Source organism: Primulina eburnea, chromosome 15 (genome assembly GCF_022965805.1).
Source record: "Primulina eburnea isolate SZY01 chromosome 15, ASM2296580v1, whole genome shotgun sequence".
Taxonomy (NCBI): domain Eukaryota; kingdom Viridiplantae; phylum Streptophyta; class Magnoliopsida; order Lamiales; family Gesneriaceae; genus Primulina; species Primulina eburnea.
Genome location: NC_133115.1, coordinates 5498494 through 5517918, shown reverse-complemented (window position 1 = coordinate 5517918; position 19425 = coordinate 5498494). Strand labels below are relative to the sequence as shown.

General features: G+C 34.3%; 3 protein-coding genes and 1 long non-coding RNA gene across 4 annotated transcripts; 2 read left to right on the top strand and 2 right to left on the bottom strand.

Annotated features, from left to right (window-relative positions):
- Positions 1 to 3353: 3353 nt before the first annotated feature.
- LOC140814463 (uncharacterized) lies at positions 3354 to 4994 on the bottom strand. The gene is made up of 2 exons (XR_012114107.1): positions 3734 to 4994; positions 3354 to 3673 (listed from the first exon to the last, which is right to left on the bottom strand). It is a non-coding gene; the product is annotated as an uncharacterized lncRNA (long non-coding RNA).
- Positions 4995 to 6307: 1313 nt separating this feature from the next.
- Positions 6308 to 8026, bottom strand: LOC140815413 (uncharacterized). Its single transcript, XM_073174531.1, has one exon. The coding sequence runs from the start codon at positions 8024 to 8026 to the stop codon at positions 6308 to 6310; it is 1719 nt and encodes a 572-aa protein (XP_073030632.1).
- An 801-nt stretch (positions 8027 to 8827) lies between these two features.
- On the top strand, positions 8828 to 13324 carry LOC140814462 (ATP synthase subunit O, mitochondrial-like). Its single transcript, XM_073173460.1, has 6 exons — positions 8828 to 9042; positions 9527 to 9577; positions 10457 to 10700; positions 11977 to 12089; positions 12748 to 12834; positions 12967 to 13324. The coding sequence occupies exons 1-6, from the start codon at positions 8944 to 8946 to the stop codon at positions 13093 to 13095; spliced, it is 723 nt and encodes a 240-aa protein (XP_073029561.1). The 5' UTR covers positions 8828 to 8943; the 3' UTR covers positions 13096 to 13324.
- A 3373-nt stretch (positions 13325 to 16697) lies between these two features.
- On the top strand, positions 16698 to 18472 carry LOC140814901 (protein TAB2 homolog, chloroplastic). Its single transcript, XM_073173996.1, has 5 exons — positions 16698 to 17291; positions 17423 to 17492; positions 17679 to 17850; positions 17946 to 18089; positions 18171 to 18472. Exons 1-5 carry the CDS (start codon positions 16786 to 16788, stop codon positions 18428 to 18430), a joined length of 1152 nt encoding a protein of 383 aa, XP_073030097.1. The 5' UTR covers positions 16698 to 16785; the 3' UTR covers positions 18431 to 18472.
- The last annotated feature ends 953 nt before the right edge of the window (positions 18473 to 19425 follow it).

Genomic DNA, 19425 nt, shown 5'->3' with positions numbered 1-19425 from the left:
CTGTCAGTTGTGGCCGAAAACATATTGTGAGTGGTGGCTCATTCAACCACTAGTGGGTGGCTCTTCTTCGAGATGTGCTCGATGCTTGGGATGACATCCTACTTGTTCTTGATAATCAATTCTTTGCCAAATTTGTGATACCTGGCCTTTTGTCTGGACTATACTATTCTTGATTTCCAAAAACTTCTTTCATTTCTTCTACTTATGGAATAAGAATGAGATCTAAAGCTCTTTCTTTTCTATCTTTGTGGCTTGCTTCCAATAATTATTGAAATACCATTTTCTTTACAACATAAATGAGTATGTTTGTTAATACCTTTTAAACATTCGTAATTAGTCATATGACCTCATTCTACCAATTTTCCTTTGAGAAAAGAGGCTCTTTGTGCCAAAGTATCCGGATTGCTCAGTACATCAATGTGAAGTATAACCCCATAAAGATGTATATGTTACAAATAGATTTCTCTTAGGGTGTTTGGTGCAAGAAAATTTGACTTCTCCTTGACCTTATTCTCGCAGGGTGTGATTCTGCACCAGTATGAAAATCCGTTTGAGATCCTCTCATATTTGTATTATGATATCACACACTTTCTCTTGGTGGTTCATGAGAAGATGACCAAGTTATTACGGGTGTTTCACCCCTAGTTGTGTTAATATTTAGATCTACGACCTTGAGATTCGGAAAATATGTAAGGTCTTGGAGATCATCGAGACCAATCTTTTTTAAAGTTGTAATCAGATTAAATTTTTTCTGATACATTTTTAATTAGATTAATCATTTTTTATTCGTCAATTAAAGATTTGACATTACTTTGGTCTTTTTTCTTTGGTGTAATAAGAGTTCGGTACCAAAGGATGATGGTAATCTTCCTTCCGAAATCCTTTACAAGAACTTGGTTTTTGTTGTAGGGTTCGAATTCTTGTTTGAATATACTTTAATGTTCCAAAAATTTCTTTTTGTTTTTAAAAGATTTTCTCCACATTTTGTTCAACATTATACAACATATTGCCATAATTTTGTATTGTATTTTTAATTTCTAAGATCTCCAGAGTGTTTAGAAGAATCCAGCACATTTCTAGGAATCTATTATTTTGAATAATAAGTTTACCTTAGGACTCCGATCCACTTCTTTCTTGATATCTAGCATTTGTTATATCTTCTTGTTTCAAATATTAGAAAATTTTGAAATAAAGACTGTAAATAATTAATCACGGTTCGGATCTATATTATTTGAGAAAATTCTCATCCTAATCAATCAGTTAATTAATCATTAATAATAATTTTGTATATTTGAAATAATTTTACCTAGCCTCTGATACAATTTCTCACCCAGTAAAAATCAACACATATAAGAGTTTTTTTTTTTTGGTCATTTTTAATATTGTAAGGAGTTGAAACAAAGTTTTTTGATTGTAAGAAGTTAGGATAAATTTATGTGAATTTGAAATAATATAAGTAAAATGTATTCGCAACGCATAAGGAATCGAAAATGAGTACAGAAATATAGAAATCGGAATACATTTCTATCATTTTGTTCTTTAACATTTCACTTGTGGCTCTCTGATATCATAATTCAGATCAATTAACTATTATATAAGCAAGAAATACGATATAAACAAACCGTTCGCCCGATCGCCATATTAGCTATGGTCTGAGAACTCAGAACAACGATTTTCATATAAATCTTAAAAAAATGTATAGATATCCAAATAAACATATTTGATTTAAGACAAAAACTTGTGTGAGACGGTCTCACGGGTCGTATTTTATGATACAAATATCTTATTTGGGTCATCCATGAAAAAGTATTACTTTTCATGCTAAGAATATTACATTTTATTGTGAATATCGGTTATTTGGATAATCCAAAAAAATTATGCTAAGATCATTACTTTTTATGCTAAGAGTATTATTTTTTAGAGTGGGTCTCATGTGAGACCGTCTCACGGATCTTAATCTGTAAGACGGGTCAACCCTACCCATATTCACAATAAAAAGTAATACTCTTAGCATAAAAAGTAATGTTTTTCAATGGATGACCCAAATAACAGACCTGTCTCACAAATATGACCCGTGAGACCGTCTCACACAAGTTTTTGCCTATTTTTAATTGTGAATATCGGTAGGGTTGACCTGTCTCACATATAAAGATTCGTGAGACCGTCTCACAAGAGACCTGCTATTGATTTAAATAATTTATTTTAGAAATATTGATTTTAATAATTTGTTCTCTCAATAATCAAGAAATTATCTTATCCTAAAACTTATTCCATGCACGTTAATAATCCAATAATTCAAAGTATGGAAATAAAAAAATTGGAATTGATTTCCAGAGTGGGTTCAAACTCGGAGACTGAATGAATTTCGCCTTTTGGTATGGTAACGAGCCATTTTTGTGATGGATTTTACCTTATAATTTGGTGAAATAAAACTTGACATTTTTATAGAATATACGTGCAGTTGAGGATATTAATGTGTGTGCCTCAAATACGTGCTAAAATTTGGACCTTTTTTTTTGTGATGTTTGGCATTCTTGGTTTTCACATGGAACACAATTCGATGAAACAAAATAAAATTTGAGAGTATGTTTCATCATATCCAATTAGGAATGGTAATGGTGCGGGATGGGGCAGGAGCGAGTTTGCCATCCTCATCCATGTCCTTGAATTTCATCTTCACCCTTATACCCGCCTGATTACCGCTTTTTCGGGTTCAGAGAATTCCCAAACCCGAAACTTCGGGATCAACTTCTCATCTCCACCTTCATCTCTGTTTCAAAAATATTAATATGGCAAAATGATAACGGATTCAGAAACTTCTCAAATTAAAAATTATTATTATTTGTTATTATTAGTGATAATATTAATATTAATAATAATTTTATTATTAATATTTTAAAAAATAATAATATTATTATTATATTATTTATACTTAATAATACTATTATTTTATTACTGATATTATTTTCGGGACAGGTTCGGGGATAAAGATAGTAATCTCTTACCCGTCCCGAATTAAATCGGGGATTTAAAAAAATCTCCGAACCCGAACCAAAACTCGAAAAAATCGGGAATCTCCATCCTCGTTTCGTGTTTTCCCGTAGGGCTCCAAACCCGGAGAAAGTTGTCATCCTTACATCCAATAGGTCTATGATATTTCATCAGTACTCAAATAAATGTACACGATAGGTGTGTAACATATGAAAATTTTATATTATAGGGAGAGCTTTGGGCCCTTCTATCTTTGTTTTTTTTTTAAAAAATATATAGAAGGGCACAAAGCTCCCTATAAATATAAACTACAATCCTCCCTTTTGCTCAAGTAGATAAATGAGTTCTAAAGAAATGAAGACCTGGATTCTTGCAACATTGTTTGCCTCATTGGCTCTCAATGCGAATGCCTCCGTGACTGCAGTCGATGCAACCTTCCCACCAAGGCGATGCATAAAGCCCCCTCCTAATTTTCGTGGTCGCCGCCCTTCAATATCTTGCCTATCTCGGCCACCTCGATCACCATCTTCACCGCGACCATCACTATTACGATCACCACCACCACGATTTCCAAGACCAACCCCTCTACCACCATCAACATCGCGACCACCCCCACGTCCCGCCCGATCTTCACCACCACCACCACCATCTCTACCTAAAATCCGACCACCACTGCCTCCAGCTACCCCACCACCACCACCATCTCTATCCATACCATCACCATTAATCCCACCATCCCTACCTAATATCCGACCACCACTGCCTCCAGCTACCCCACCACCACCACCATCTCTATCAATACCATCACCATTAATCCCACCATCCCTACCTAAAATCCGACCACCACTGACTCCAGCTACCCCACCACCCCCACCACCATCTACGCCCTCTCTAACTTCAACGCCACCACCATCACCCCCTTTTCCACCACCTCGACCATGAAGTTGTATTCAGCCCCTAAAAACATACAAAAGACTACTAATCTACCTCATCCATTTCAGCAACAAGAAAGCTTCCCATACGGAGTAGCATAATAAATTTACTCTCGTTAGTTAAAGGTATTTTCTTGGAGAAATTAATCCATTATCTTTATATACTTTTGGATCTTGTAATGTACTTGAACGTTTCAGTTTATATGAAATAAAACTGCCTCTTTTTCATGGAAATTTATCAAGGCTACATCTTCTGTAATACAATTGGCTGGAGTGTGTCTCATGTGATCAGGGGCGGAGCCAGGAATCCGATTATCCCCGGGCTTGAATTTTAAACTCTAAATTTTTTTAATATTTTAAATTGATTTACCCGGGCTAATATCAAATTTATTCAAAATTATAAAAAAAAAAATTACATATAAAATTTTTAAAAAATTTTTAGAACACCCGGGCTTTTAACCCGGGTGAACTATAGTGTCCCTCTGCCCCTGCATGTGATACCGTCTCACGGATCTTAATTTGTGAGACGGGTCAACCCTATGGATATTCACAATAAAAAGTAATACTCTTAGCATAAAAAGTAATATTTTTCATGGATTACCCAAATAAGAGACCCGTCTCACAAATACGATCCGTGAGACCGTCTCACACAATTTTTTGCCATACAATTGTCCCTACAAGAAAAACACGTACGGATTCGAGATCGACAAATCGGTTTCTATTCGATCTCTATCTACAGCAAAATAGACACCGATTTGACGATTGATATTACTAATTTCGATCTCAAACTAGAGACCAAAATTATTGTAGGTCTCTAATTTGATTACAAATCTAAATTTCCTTTGTAAAATGTCCCACTCTATGGATTTGAGCAGGGCTGTCTTGAGATATAGTCCATCCATCTAAATTTTTTTTTATTACCTATGTAAGTTTTTTTCTACCTCTTTAATTCTCTAAACTGGGAGGAGTGAACGAGCATGGGAGAAAAGTAAAGGAAGATAAACTCACGATCCCGTCGACCGCTGCCCTCAACTCCGCACTCCGCTGCTGTTCCGGTGTTGCTTGTGAGTAAGGTAAATTGATTTCTTTTTCCTTTCCATTTTTCAATGAAACTAATAAAAAAAATTAATGTGCAAAAAATCGTGATAAAAAATTAATGTGTAAAAAAAGTGTTTTTTCGCTTAAATAATATAATATAATGATTTTTTTTAATATATACTAATACTGTGTGTACGCGTTATGTGCATGTACAGTAAAAAAAATTTATATTAGTGCTTTTGTTAAAAAAATTGAAATTAAAATTTAAAACATTCTGATTTTTAACGAGAAATTTTGATTTTTTTAAAATAAATTTAATTTTGAATGCAAAAAAGTAAATAGGAACACTAAAAAAAGAAAAAAAAATTATATTTTGGAGATTCTAAAAATTACATCTAGTTATGACTCAAATATTATAAATAGTATATATATTATTATATTTTCGTGATAATATATAATTTATTACATTAATTTAAACTTTAAAGTCTCCCGACTCTATTTCTGTATTCGTCTTTCCCTCCCACGCAGGGACGGATCCAGGAATAAAAGTTGAGGGGGGCTTGAACTCAATATGATAAGTTATATATTATTAAAAAAAATACATTATATCGTTCAACAAAGTTGTGCCCTACGAGATTTTAAAACATAAAATTCATCAATAATAGAATTTACATCAATATGTTTAGCTAAATCTCGTTCAATATAGAGTGTCAAACAATCGGCAAGAAAGTCATCCTCCATTTTATTGCGAAGTGCCGTCTTCACATGCTTCATTGCTGAAAAAGCTCGCTCAGTAGTGGCAGTAGACACAGGTAATGTCAAAACAAGATGAATCAATCTAGTCAACATAACATAAACACTTGACCGTCCACTCTCGGTCAATTGCTGACACAACTCAACAAGTGTAGAAACCTTTAAATTCTGCATCACATCAAGTTTACAATGTATCAATTCATACTCCAAAGTAACAATTTCTTGATCTGTGAAATCTCCAGGATAAAACTTCTTCGCAAGCTTGCAAATATCATCACTGTTAAATGAGTCAAATGAATTTTTAGGATCTAAAGCTGTACTAAGAGAAAGAAGTTCCACCGATGACTCATTGAACCGAGTATTTAACTCCATCAAAATGAAATCTATTGCTGCATTAAAAACATCAAAGTGGTAATGATGTTCTATTGTAGTTTGCCGACAGGAACGTCCAATCTTATATAGACAATCAAGATCAGGCACATCAATTTCATTTCTTGAGCAAAAAACTTTAACTTCCTGAAGAAATTCATTCCACCCACATTCTCTAAATTCTTGAAGGCAAGTTTTGGTAGTAGTGACAAATGTGATAGCAGTCAAAATGTCTGAGATTTTTTTTGAAGAATTTGACAAAGAGTATCTGTTGTTCTCATAATTTTATGCATTAAGTGCAAAATAAACACAAATTCAAAGCTTGCCATGTTTCTGTAAATCCCCCGAACTTCAGCCTTAGCTCTTCCATTTGGAGAATGATCACTGAGAACTTCAAAAACTTTGCAAGTTGCAGTGTACATACCTATCAAGCTTTTTACCGAATCATAGTGAGAACTCCAACGAGTAGCTCCTGCTCGTTGCAAATTACCAATCTGGTTTGCACCACTTCCAGAATCACGTTCTCCAATTGACAACATATACTCAATTTCATTTCTTTGTGCAGTATGTAATTCAGCAATGCGCTTAGTAGAAGAAGTGACAATATTAACAATATTGTCCAAATGAGAAAAGAATTCCCAAATAACACTAACATCCTTAGCTGCAGAAACCAATGTCAGTTGTAAACGATGTGCAAAACAGTGGACATAGTATGCATAGGGACAATCTTTGAGAAATAATGCTTGAAGTCCATTCCAGGCTCCACGCATATTGCTAGCACCATCATATCCTTGGCCTCTGATTTTCTTAACATGGAGATCATGATGAACAAGAACATTTGATATCTCATTTTTCAAATTCATTGAGGTAGTGTCACTAACACTTTTGATGGCAAAAAATCTTTCTGTCAAAATCCCATGATTGTTCACAAACCTCAATATAATGGTCATTTGCTCTCGTTTAGATATATCTCGGGCTTCATCAACAAGAATACAAAAGTATTTATCTCCAACTTCTTCACGAACCATCTTTCGTACTCGATTGGCCATAATATGTAAAATCTCTTTCTGAATTTCTGGAGCGATATATTGGGCATTTTTTGGAGCATTCTCAAGCACAACTTCATCAATTTCTATATTCATTTTTGCAAAAGCCTTCACCAATTCAAGAAACTTTCCACGATTAGATGAAGATAGAGATTCATCGTTACCTCTAAAAGCACAACCTTGAAGTGCTAGCCAACGAACAACTACAATTGAGGTGTTCAAACGCAGACGATTTTTCTCTTTTTCCTCTTTAGATTGTGCATGCATCACTTTATCAATATGTTGTGAGGGCCTCATCAAATTTTCAGCCCTTCTCTCACACATAGTATGAGGTGAAGAAGCTGCAGAACCAATATGGGAAAGAAAAGCACATGTTTTTCCTTGGTTTACCCTTTTCCAATTGTCAAATCCTTCATTGACCAATGCCGAGATATTAGATGAATTAACATCATTCAGGAAAAGAAAGCAATAGAAACAATATGCCTTATTTGTTGAAGGCGAATACTCCAACCAATAAAATTTCTGAAACCATTTTTTCTGAAAACGACGATTCTGGCTTCCAAATTTCGCACCTGGATACTCCAACATATCTGGTTGATAAGGCCCCATATTTAGATATGAACGTCTTATCTTATCTCGTACATTAACATGATATTCACATATCTGTTTTCTTTTTCCCGGATCTCGTTCAATAAAAGTAGACGAAGACTGATGATCGTCTCTAGGAGAGGAACATGAAGGAATTTGGATATTGGGAAATAGAAGACTTTCACTGAATTGATGTTGCATTGTAAGGACCGTAGGAATTGAAGTATCTTCACTAGCTTGACGATCTCTCTTCTTAAAGAAAGAAGATATCAATGTTTTTCCTTTCTTTGCAGCAGATTGATGTTCCATTTTCAAATAGTTCAAGTTATAATCTTAAACAAGAATAAAATGTATTTGGTCTCATCCTTATAAATGGTCCGGACTTGATTGGACTGATGTACGACGGTTTTTGGAACAACCGTCGCCATTAGCGACTGTTTTTTGAAAACCCGTCGCTAATAGCGACTGTTTTTATTCACATTTGAATAAACCGTCGCTAGTAGCGACGGTATAATTAAAACAGTCGCCGATCCCCATCGGCGACGGTTGTACAAACCGTCGCAAATATTAGCGACGGTTTGAAAAACCGTCGCTAAATTTTTGAAAATGGAGGGGCCCTTATATCAATCCGTCTCTGCTCCCACGTGAGAGAAAAAGTGAAGTTAGAACGATTTATAAATTAATGTGTTAAAATGAGCTCTTATATTATAGTAACAGAACGATTTGTAATTGTTTAACATAATTAAAGTTATATTAAAAAATAAATACATCTTGAATGAGTCTCTTGTGAGATCGTCTCACGGATCTTAATCTGTGAGACAGATCAACCCTATCGATATCCACAATAAAAAGTAATACTCTTAGCATAAAAAGTAATACTTTTTCATGGATGACCCAAATAAATGATCCCTATCACAAATACGACCCGTGTGACCGTCTCACACAAATGTTTGCCATACATCTTTTATCGTTAAAACAAAATTAAATATAATTAAATTTATATATATTTAACATTCCTGTTTATGTTTTGAATATATATTTAAAATGCTACATTTAGCACTAAATGATAGGACACGTGTCACATAATAAATTAAGTTTCAATTTCCCCAAAATCATGCCTCCCCACGTCACAGTTTACCCTACACATCCATTTTCCGATTCCCCTTAGCCGCTGTGAGTTAACAGTGCAGCTACCAAACACAAGAAATAGGAAATCAAAGCTGACAATGGCGGGCCGATTGCGATCGGCGCTTCCAATACTCCGTAGAACCCTAACCAATGACGCTCAGAAAGTGTTCGTCTGCCCTTCCTTCGCTAATGCTGAGGTATTGCCGAGAATTGTTCTTATTACATGAAAATGGTGCGATGTATTTTATTTTCTTATTTCCCGATCTCGATCTGCTCGGAAGAATTATGCAGACCTTTAGATTTTGTGTTTCACGTCAAATGTTTACGACTCTGGCGTGTTTCATCCCTTGCTACAAACTGAATTTGCTCAACGTAATTTCAGTTTTGTTAGGTTTTTTTTTTTTTTTTGGGTTTTCTGGCGTTTCATTTACGTTTGCAATAAGCGAGTATATTGTTCTTCTAAATGTTGATGTTTTATTTCGCCTATATTCATAAAGTAGCGTCATTTATAACTGGGGAGTCATCATTTCTGTAAGGAAAGCAAGGGAAAGTAGAATAAGTATTGGCGTTCAGTATTACGTGATATTTAAATAGTGATTGTTATGTTGTTTGGAAATACTCTTATGGAGAGTCCCTAGATAAGTGGGCTTCTATTCAGTTGTTGGTTGTTATTTATTGCAGTTTTCGAGGAACTATGCAACTACCTCTCCTGTGAAGGAGCAGAAAGTCAAGGTAATGACCATTTTTTGCGGTTGTATGTCATTTGACTATATTGATGCGTATTTGTATACGTTAATGTCTTTGTAATGAGAAGGTACGCTTCTTTTCACAGGAAATAATGACAATTTCACGAGCTTAGACGATTGAGTTATCTAAGCTGAAGGTTACCCTGAATAAATTTTTTATTTTCCTAGATTTTTATGTCTTGAATCATTGTCGTTTGCCACCAGTACGTGTTATATAGATATTCATTGTTAACATTCAGACGTTCTTTTATCCTCGTGAATGCTGCAAAAGATATATGTTCATCAGACCTTTGTGTTTCTGCATCTTGTTTTATTTATGTTTTGAAACAGACTATGAGACTAATGTTTGTACAACTGCATCTTTTAAGTCATGTTGTCTTTATAAATATACTTATGATATAAATATCCTTCTCTATTTTATCTACAGTACATAGATCATCAGTAGGCTCTGTTTTTATCTTACTTTGGTGCTTGTTTTTATGAATAATGTTGCACATTTTTTTAATCATGTAGTTCTTCCACAGAAGTAATATTTAACTCAAACTTTACTGAGGACTAAAGTTTGTTTCTGAACTCCTCCTGATAATCAGTTCCATGCCATACCATTTTGGTTACTTGATTGTCTAACATCAGAAGTTTAGTTTTGAAAAACTTATTATTATTTTAATTGTCTTTATTCATGAATGTGAGATTTATGATGCTTATATAACTCATGATTTGCTAGGGAGTTGAGTTATTGATTTTCCCTTGCCCCATTTCAACACCATTTTTTCTGATGCAAGAGTTTTAGAAAAGTTCATAAAAAATGCTGCTGAGGCGATTCTTGATTTCCTGATACCCCACCCCCTTTTTTTATTGCGGTTAGGTACCCTTTGCAATGTATGGTGTCTCAGGAAACTATGCTTCGGCGTTGTACCTTGCTGCTGTTAAAGCTAATGTTCTGGACAAGGTTGAATCTGAGCTTCTTGTTCTTATCGAGGCTTCAAAGAAAAGCCCCAAATTTTCTCAATTCATGAAAGATCTATCTGTGACTGCGGATATCAGAGTGAAGGCCGTAAATGATATTGGTGCTCAGGCTAAGTTTGATGGCATAACAAAGAACTTTTTGGGTATGTGCTTTTGCAAATGAATATATTGTGTTTCAGAATGATTTGTTGTTGTTATGTTAGTATGTGTTTGAAAATTCTAATCATTATAGGCTACTTCTTTTGCCTTGCCTTGATCTGGAAGTGGTTTATTGTTCTCTTATATATAATATAAGCGCTAAAGTGAACAATCAAATGACTATGACTTTGTTGTTGACATACTGTAAATCTTACCACATACATCTAGATATGGGGGTTATATCACTTTGGTCGGTCATGCTAATGTTGAGGACTATTTGAATTCACCACGGTAAGAGTATCTAATGACTTTGTTTATTAGCTTCGAGATATGAGACTCATTCCTCTGTGCTAGTTCTTTTTACATCACATCTCTTTTGACTCGCTACTATCTTGATATATTTTTTAAATTATTTTTCCTCTTAATTTCGACGGTACAGAGCTTCAATGTTTGTGCTCTCTTAACCAGTTTTTTTGTCTCCATCCTTGTTGCTTTGCTGTGAAAGCTATGTTCTCCTTTATGGTTTCATTTGTCTAAGTGGAAACCAAATGCTTGAGGTGGGTCTTGTAATTAGTACTACATCATGAATTAGTAAGTCTTTTAAAAAAAATTAAACCATATAGTAATAAATTTCCATGTGGTTCTCTTACTCAGATTTTTGAGGCATGCAAAACTTGCTGGAACAATATACAATTGGTGCACTTTTTTGTACCAATTAGGTTTCTTTCATCAAGTATTAGTTATGAAGCAACAATATTTTTTTGTGGTTGCTTATCTGCAGTCGTGTGCCATGTTGGATTTGCTTATCTGCAGTTTTGTCCCCTGTTGGATTTGCATTATTTGGGCAAAGTTGTACTTAAAAATTTCATGGTAAGCTGAAAATCGCAGAGGCTAAGATATTTCAATTTAAGAAATTCTTAGCATGCAAATTGTTTTTCCTTTTTTTCGTTATTTTTTCATGAACGAATAAACATTTCACTTAATTACTAGGACCAGTAGTAGAAATAAGCACATGCACAACATCTTTAACAAACTTCTACTCTAGTACTTCAGAATAAACTAAGACTCAATATGCAACTATCTCCTTTGTCATTCATCTAATTCCTACTCTTTTGACATGAACAAAATCTTGACAAGTGAATGCCACCTTGGAGTTTGACGCTCTTATTTTATGTTCCTGTCTACCATCCATCCAATTGTCTTTCTTATCACTTTGTCTGCTTGTATCATTTAGTGCATATATAAGTATATAACATGTCTTATGGCATTTGGTTGCACCAGCTGTTGTTGCTGAATCAGGGAGGTTGGGACATATAGAACGGATAGCCCAGAGATTCTCAGAGCTGACCATGGCACATAGAGGGGAAGTTAAAGCTACTGTTACCTCTGTTATTGTAAGTTCATCATTTGGAATGTGGTTTTAGACAGACTAATCTTTTATACTTTTGCAAATCATACCCCACACTATCTTGGTACTGGATTTGTGCTTGTGCAGCAACTATAACCATCATACCGCGAGACATGTCTAATGTCTTCATAATCTAAGCGTGCAGGGGTTAGAAAAAATATTCATATTTGTGTAATGTATAATTATATGCTATTTACTCCTATATAAAATATATGGGATTAGAAAAACATTTTTTATTCACCAAAAATGTCCTGCCAAAAATCTCCACAAGCAAATTATCTATTATTATCATTTACTAAGCATCAAGAATCGGGAGATATTATATATAATTTTCATTTAAAAAATATGTCATTAATTATATTTTGTTGTTTTATAAGTTGATATTATAATTAGTTCTCGATAATTTTATGACAATCCATTCTGTACATTCAGTGTGTCTGTTTTGTCTTCTAATTTATTTGTATTCGACATCAACACAGTCCAAATATTTAGTAATGTTAAACAAATGTTAGCTTTGCAACTATCAATCCTGAGTGTCTGTGTGACATAAGAAAGTTATCGTTTCGACTAATATTCTTCAAATTTTTTGTCGCTCTTTTATTCTTTATCTTTTTTACTCACGATTCCTGTTCTTGAATGACAAGGCTCTACCTCCAGAGGAGGAGAAAGAATTGAAGGAGACATTGCATGATATACTTGGGCAAGGGAAGAAAGTTAAGCTTGAGCAGAAGGTGTGTGCTTTCAGTCATTTCTATTTTTTTTTTAAAAAAAAACACACCCACACCCACACCCACATTCAACTGTTGGTGATCTAGTCTCCATCGGCGATGGATGTATCCACAATTTTACTGGTCGATCTGCAGATTGACCCCAGCATTCTTGGTGGACTCGTGGTTGAATTCCAGCAAAAAGTTTTTGACGTATCCATAAAGACTAGGGCACTTCAGATGGAGCGGTTCCTACGCCAGCCTATCAACTTGGATGCCCAATAAATGGTTAGAATATGTAGAACCACATTTTGCGGTTATTCCCAATCATTTGGCCTAAACACTCGGAGATTGACGAGCAATGAACCCTTTAGATGCTCACAATGTGTTGTGCGGTGCGTGCAAATAAAAGCTATTCCTGTTATCTGTTTGATTCATGGACAACTCGTTTGAATTTCATCCTTGGTTTGATGAGGAAATTTTTATGCAATTTCTCTAGAAAAATTCCTACTTATCGAGGGATTCTATATAGGGTAGAGATTTGTAATGCGTATTTCATGCAATGCACTCATGCATTGAAGAGCATTTAGTCATCCTTCAATTGTCCAGTGAGGGGTGTTCAACTAAACCAGAGCCAAACTATTGCAATAATGTTAAATCCACTGTTTTCCAAACCGGACCGGACCGGCCTGTCGGACCGGTTCAACCGCGAACCGGCCTCCAGACCGGTCCGGAGATAAGGAAAAAACCGGAAAAAACGGTTAAAACCCGGTTAAACCGGAAAAAACCGGAAAAACCGGAAACCGAAAACCGGTTAAAACCCGGAAAAACCGGAAAAGTGGTGTTTATTTGGATATCTGTTGTAATTTTCATCTTAAAAATTAAGTAAAAATTATAAAAACATAAATATTCAATATTTTACTATTTTATTTATTATATAAAATAAATAAAATATTAATTTTATTGATCCGGTTCGACCGTTCGGTTGAACCATTTTTTAAGGTTTGACCGGTTCGATTAACGGTCCGGTTATAAAAACACTGGTTAAATCTACAATTTATTTTTTGGCATATATAACTCTAATTTATAAAAAAAAAAAACTGATAAGTATATATTTTCTCAATCCTAATAATTAGTGTCAAGAATTCAACGCAAACTAATATTTATTTTAATATTTTCATATAAAACTTTTTTTCTCAAATTTTGGCCACAAACATTAGTAGGACGGAAAAAATTATATCATAGAAAATGAAAACTGATGAATATTCGTACTACAAATATACAAGCAAATAGAATTGGCTTTGCAATCAGGACATGCGATTCATTGCATTTTGGTGGGCCTTTACTGCAACATATAACGTAGTACACAATTTAGTCAAGATCTAAATATATGAATATTTCTGCTAAATAGAATCGATCTTTTTTCTCTGAAACTTCGAAGGAGATAACTAGAAACTCAATAAAGGGAAGTAATATAAACTACTCTGATTGAATATGGAGGAGGTAACCGTGACTAGGAACTAGCAAAAGTATCCGAACAGCATGTAAGAGGTGAATCTAATACATAATCTGGAATAGCTACCAGAGTCTCCTCGAAAAATGATTTCAGTGTCTGCGAGATTCGAAAGACATGTGACAAAGATGGATTCAATGGTCACCACGAATCATATAGTAGAACGACGAAAAGGTTACCGAGGCAGATGCGGGAATCAAAGGATAATAACAAGTGATAGAGTGTCTCTGTTAAAGAAATTCATAAACTGTGCAAGGAAATTGATGCATGGAATGCAGTTAAACATAAATAACCAAGAACGTTCTTCCGCTGTCCTCAGAGTGCAAATAAAAGCCATGCTATAAAATTTATAACAGAAGTATTGCAAATTATAAGCATCATATTTTTGAAAGTGTGATGACTTACAGCGAATTTCAGACAAACAGCATCAGCTTTACGCTTCCCTACAGCGTTTCCAGGCGCTGAACGGTAAAAACCCAGGAAAGGCTGCATGTATTTTTTAAGCTAGTGTCGAAAGAACAACGAACATGCTAAACTAACGTGTTACATTAACCTTTATAGAATTATTCATATTTTTACGTTATATATTTTATTGATTTAAATTATTTCCCTAATATTATTTTTCTTTGTTTATTTAATTGAGTATAATATTTAATATGATTTTGCCTTTCTAAGATGATGAGATAGTTATCGAAATATCATCTAAATATGATATTTATTATAATAATTTATTAAGATATGATATCAATATTTAAATAGAGTTTATTTCTAATTAAACTCTATTTTCCTTATGAAATAAGTTTTCTTATGGAGGTAAATAAGAGACCAATAACATCATTGAAGCTCTCTCTTCCTGGATCAATATTCACTCACTTGTGCACGTTCAGAATTTCAGAGAAGTCCCTATTCAAGAGACGTGTTGTGTTTGAAGAGTGGTGATAGAGTGTTGCCGTGAATGTTGAGAACATCTGCAGACAACATACGTGAAGAAGTTGGCTGAAGATCGTTTTCGTGTCTTCCCTTTTGACATCACATTTTTGCTTTCTTATTTTAGTTTTTATTCTGATTATTTGTTTTTAGAAAGCATTTATTTTCTCAACTTCTTGAGGAAATTGATTTTAGTGATAATCACTGGTGATTGGTTTTTGGTTTTTTAGTGATTAATTTTTGCCATAAGGCACCGCACAAGTATTTATAAATACTTGTGCAAATTTAATCTCGTTCATCTATTAATTTAAATTCAATTTGTGTTACAAAATATAATATTCCGCTGCACGTTGTCCGAGATGTTGTAACATCTGGCACAACATTTAATTCTGATAAAACACGAATTTGAATCTTATACTGATTTGGTTATATTATTATTATTTGGTTTAGGATCATAATCACACTAGACTGAATCACCATAAATCTGGTATTTTTCAAGAACCTACATAAAAATGAGCAGACAAAAATAAGGACTGTGTGTTTATGCAAAGAACTATAGCAAATCAAATAAATAGGCCAACCTGTCCCCGAGTTATATTGCTTGGAGGTGAGCCATAAATTGCACTGTCAACATGTGCCAAAACAATCGATACGTCTAAAGGAAGTGGAAGGGGAAAACAAAAGCTAATATATTTTAAACTTGTAAATTTGCACATTATAATTAATTAATGCAATTAAAATAATTTAATTAAAATACAAAAAATTAATTATTACATGCAACCCTCAATCTCTACAACTCAAATAATAACATATAAACAAATAGGTAAAAAGGTTAGTTTAATAAATTATGTTTACCTCCCCAATTCCAACACTTCAAGTATAATAATTTTATATCTAAATTATTTACCTATAATATCATTATTTACCTAAAATATCCATTTTACATTATGATTTAGAATAACACAAAATTTATATGAGATTTTTTTATGAGTTAACTTTTTAGATATATCTCCAACTCGATCTGATTCATGAACAAATATTATTTTTTATATTTAAAATAATTTTGTTTAATGTAGATATAGATCGATCGACCCGATTAACACTATACCGTCAAAAGAGTAGGTCTCTTGTGAGACAGTATCACGAATCTTTATCTGTGAGATGAGTCAACCCTGCTGATATTCACAATAAAAAATAATACTCTTTGTATAAAAAATAATATTTTTCATTGATAACCCAAATAAGATATTTGTCTCACAAAATACGACTCGTGAGACTGTCTCACACAAGTTTTTGCCCTTCTAAAATAATACAATATTGATTGTATGATATGTGACAAAAACTTCACCTTCTAATCAAACTTTTTTAAGTTCATTACGAAAGACAATTATATATTATAATAGTTTTTTTATATATTTAGTATAATTTTATTTTTTCACATGTAAATGTAAGTGGTGGATAACTAATTTAACAGCTCTTCCAAGATACTCCCTTCTCCCATTCCTTATCCCCTCACTCTCCCCAGACAACCTGCGATGGCTAGTTTAAGCTTCCATACCGCAAGAATCGAACACCCAATTCACGCACTCGATTTCCTCACCAAGACCTCATATTATCATCTCTTCACAAAGAAACTGTCCCACCAAAGAATCTTGAAGAATCTCCATTTCCCACCCTGTTTTTCAGTCTCTGAAAGTTCGGTTTCCTCCACCCCTTTGCAGACCAAAAGCGGGGAAGTGCTTGTTGAAGATGATTCAGAAGAAGAAATTGAGGATGACCCAACTGCAGAATTGTGTTATTTCGACCCCGGAACTGATCCGGGGAGCATCAAAGAGTGGCAGGTGGATTTCTGCTCTAGGCCGATTCTTGATATAAGGGGAAAGAAGGTTTGGGAGCTTGTAGTTTGCGATGAATCTCTTTCCCTTCAGTACACCAAGTACTTTCCTAACAATGTCATTAACAGTGTCACTCTTAAGGATGCTTTAGTTGCAATCTGTGATGATTTGGGTGTGCCTTTACCAGAGAAAATTCGTTTTTTCAGGTAATTTATTTATTTGTCTATATTATATATATTCTTGATTGCAGGGCTTCTTTTTGTATTATGTATTTTCTTGGGTTCGATTGAAAAGATAAGTTGGAAAATGATTATTCGTGTTCTTGAATTGATAATAGGTCACAGATGCAGACCATTATAACAAGAGCTTGCACTGAGCTTGGTATAAAGCCAATTCCAAGCAAACGGGTGGGTGTAACTGGTTTTTTTTACTGTAAGGTGTAATATAATGTTTTATATCAAGAAAGTTGGTATTTTCAGTTTTTATGAGAACTATGAAGGCAAAGTATGGTACTTTGTTAACTTATTTTGAAGTGTAGAAGTTCTAAAATTCTGCATTTCATTAATTTGTGCAAATTAATCTGTTCGCTTCAGTGTTTGTCTCTGGTCCTGTGGCTAGAAGAACGCTATGAATCCGTATATACTCGCCATCCCGGTTTTCAGAAAGGGTTAAAGCCAATTCTTTCACTTGATAATCCTTTCCCTGTACAACTTCCAGAGAATCTGTATGGAGAAAAATGGGCTTTTGTCCAGTTACCTTTTCCAGGTATCAAAAACTTTTCTCATCGAGCTAGTAATTCTACGTTTTAGCATCGTTTGGTTGCCATTACAACACTAATCCATCCAGTCTTGAATCCTCAGCTGTTGCAGAAGAGGTGGCATCTTTGCAAAAAAGATTGGCCTTTGGTGCAGGTCTGGATTTGGATCTTCTTGGGATTGAAGTAGGCGAAAAGACATTAGTTCCGGGGATCGCTGTTGGATCTTCCCGAGCTAAACCGTTGGCAGGTTTCAATGCTATGTATAGACTCTTCTTAGTATCATGTTCTTTTCTAAGCATTGTATTCATGTTTGCATTCACTGTTGCAGCATGGATGAATGGTTTAGAAGTATGTTCGGTTGAAGCAGACGTAGCTCGGGCTAGTATAATTCTATCCGTCGGGATTTCAACCCGGTACGTCTATGCAACATACAAGAAAACACCAGTCACTACACGCGAAGCTGAAACTTGGGAAGCAGCAAAAAAAGCTTGTGGAGGCTTACATTTTCTTGCTATTCAAGATGACTTAGATTCAGACAGTTGCGTTGGGTTTTGGCTATTATCAGACTTGCCACCTTCACCTGTATGATTTTAAAGCTTTATTGAAACCACCACAAGTAGTTGCTTTGTATTTCGAGAATTTTCTTTACACCGAGCCGAAGATAATCTCCAAACTCAAATACAAGTATCTTGTAACTATTTTTCTAGAAAATTCAGGTCTTCCATTTAATATACACCAAGTTACACCAACTCTCGGTCAGAAATTTTGGGTTATGGTTTTTCTTGTGTCCGAATCGCAGCAAAAGTTTTAAAATTTTATTTTGACAATCAAAATATTTTTTGGTCACTTATATGGTTTAAAGTAAAAGAACTTGCATAGGCTGTTTAGTAATATACTTTTAGGTTAATTTTTCAATAGGTACTAACTACTCCGGTATTAGCGGACGTAACTCTTGTTGTAAATCTCTACAAACATTCTTCAAATCTCCTTTCTTTGATCTTCCTATCAGGTCCACGATCGGATTGAATGTTCCTATTCAAAAATGTTCTAGAAATTTAGAAGAAGTTTTTACGTAGGAGATCAAAAATTGAAAGACGGCTCGAAACCTTTTGATTATTCAAGGTGGCCGAATTATTGGAGAGGAACAGAAGAGGATTTTCGAAAATTAAGCTTGCTTGGAGGCTAGGGTTATGGCTCCTTTACCTTAAAACAAAAGCCATAATCTAATTTCATAAATCAAGATTTAGGTTCCATAATTAACACTAATGAGCTTGATTAATTAATTGGATTAGTCCAACTAGTTTAATTAATTATATCAAAGTTCATCAAGAACTTTAATTATTTAGTATCGGGCTTACCCTAATTTGCCTCATTTCATGCACCAATATTTGGTCATGAGAATGTCATAAATTAATTTCTGAGTAAACACATCGAATCATGGTAAGAGCATCTAGTAGCATCGCTTCATCATTCACTAGGTATCACTGTTAGTGCCTGCAAGAACCAATCGGTTATGATTAAAATACAGTACGATCCCTTCATCTTATATATCTCGATCGAATCTGCAACCATTGGTTCATCGA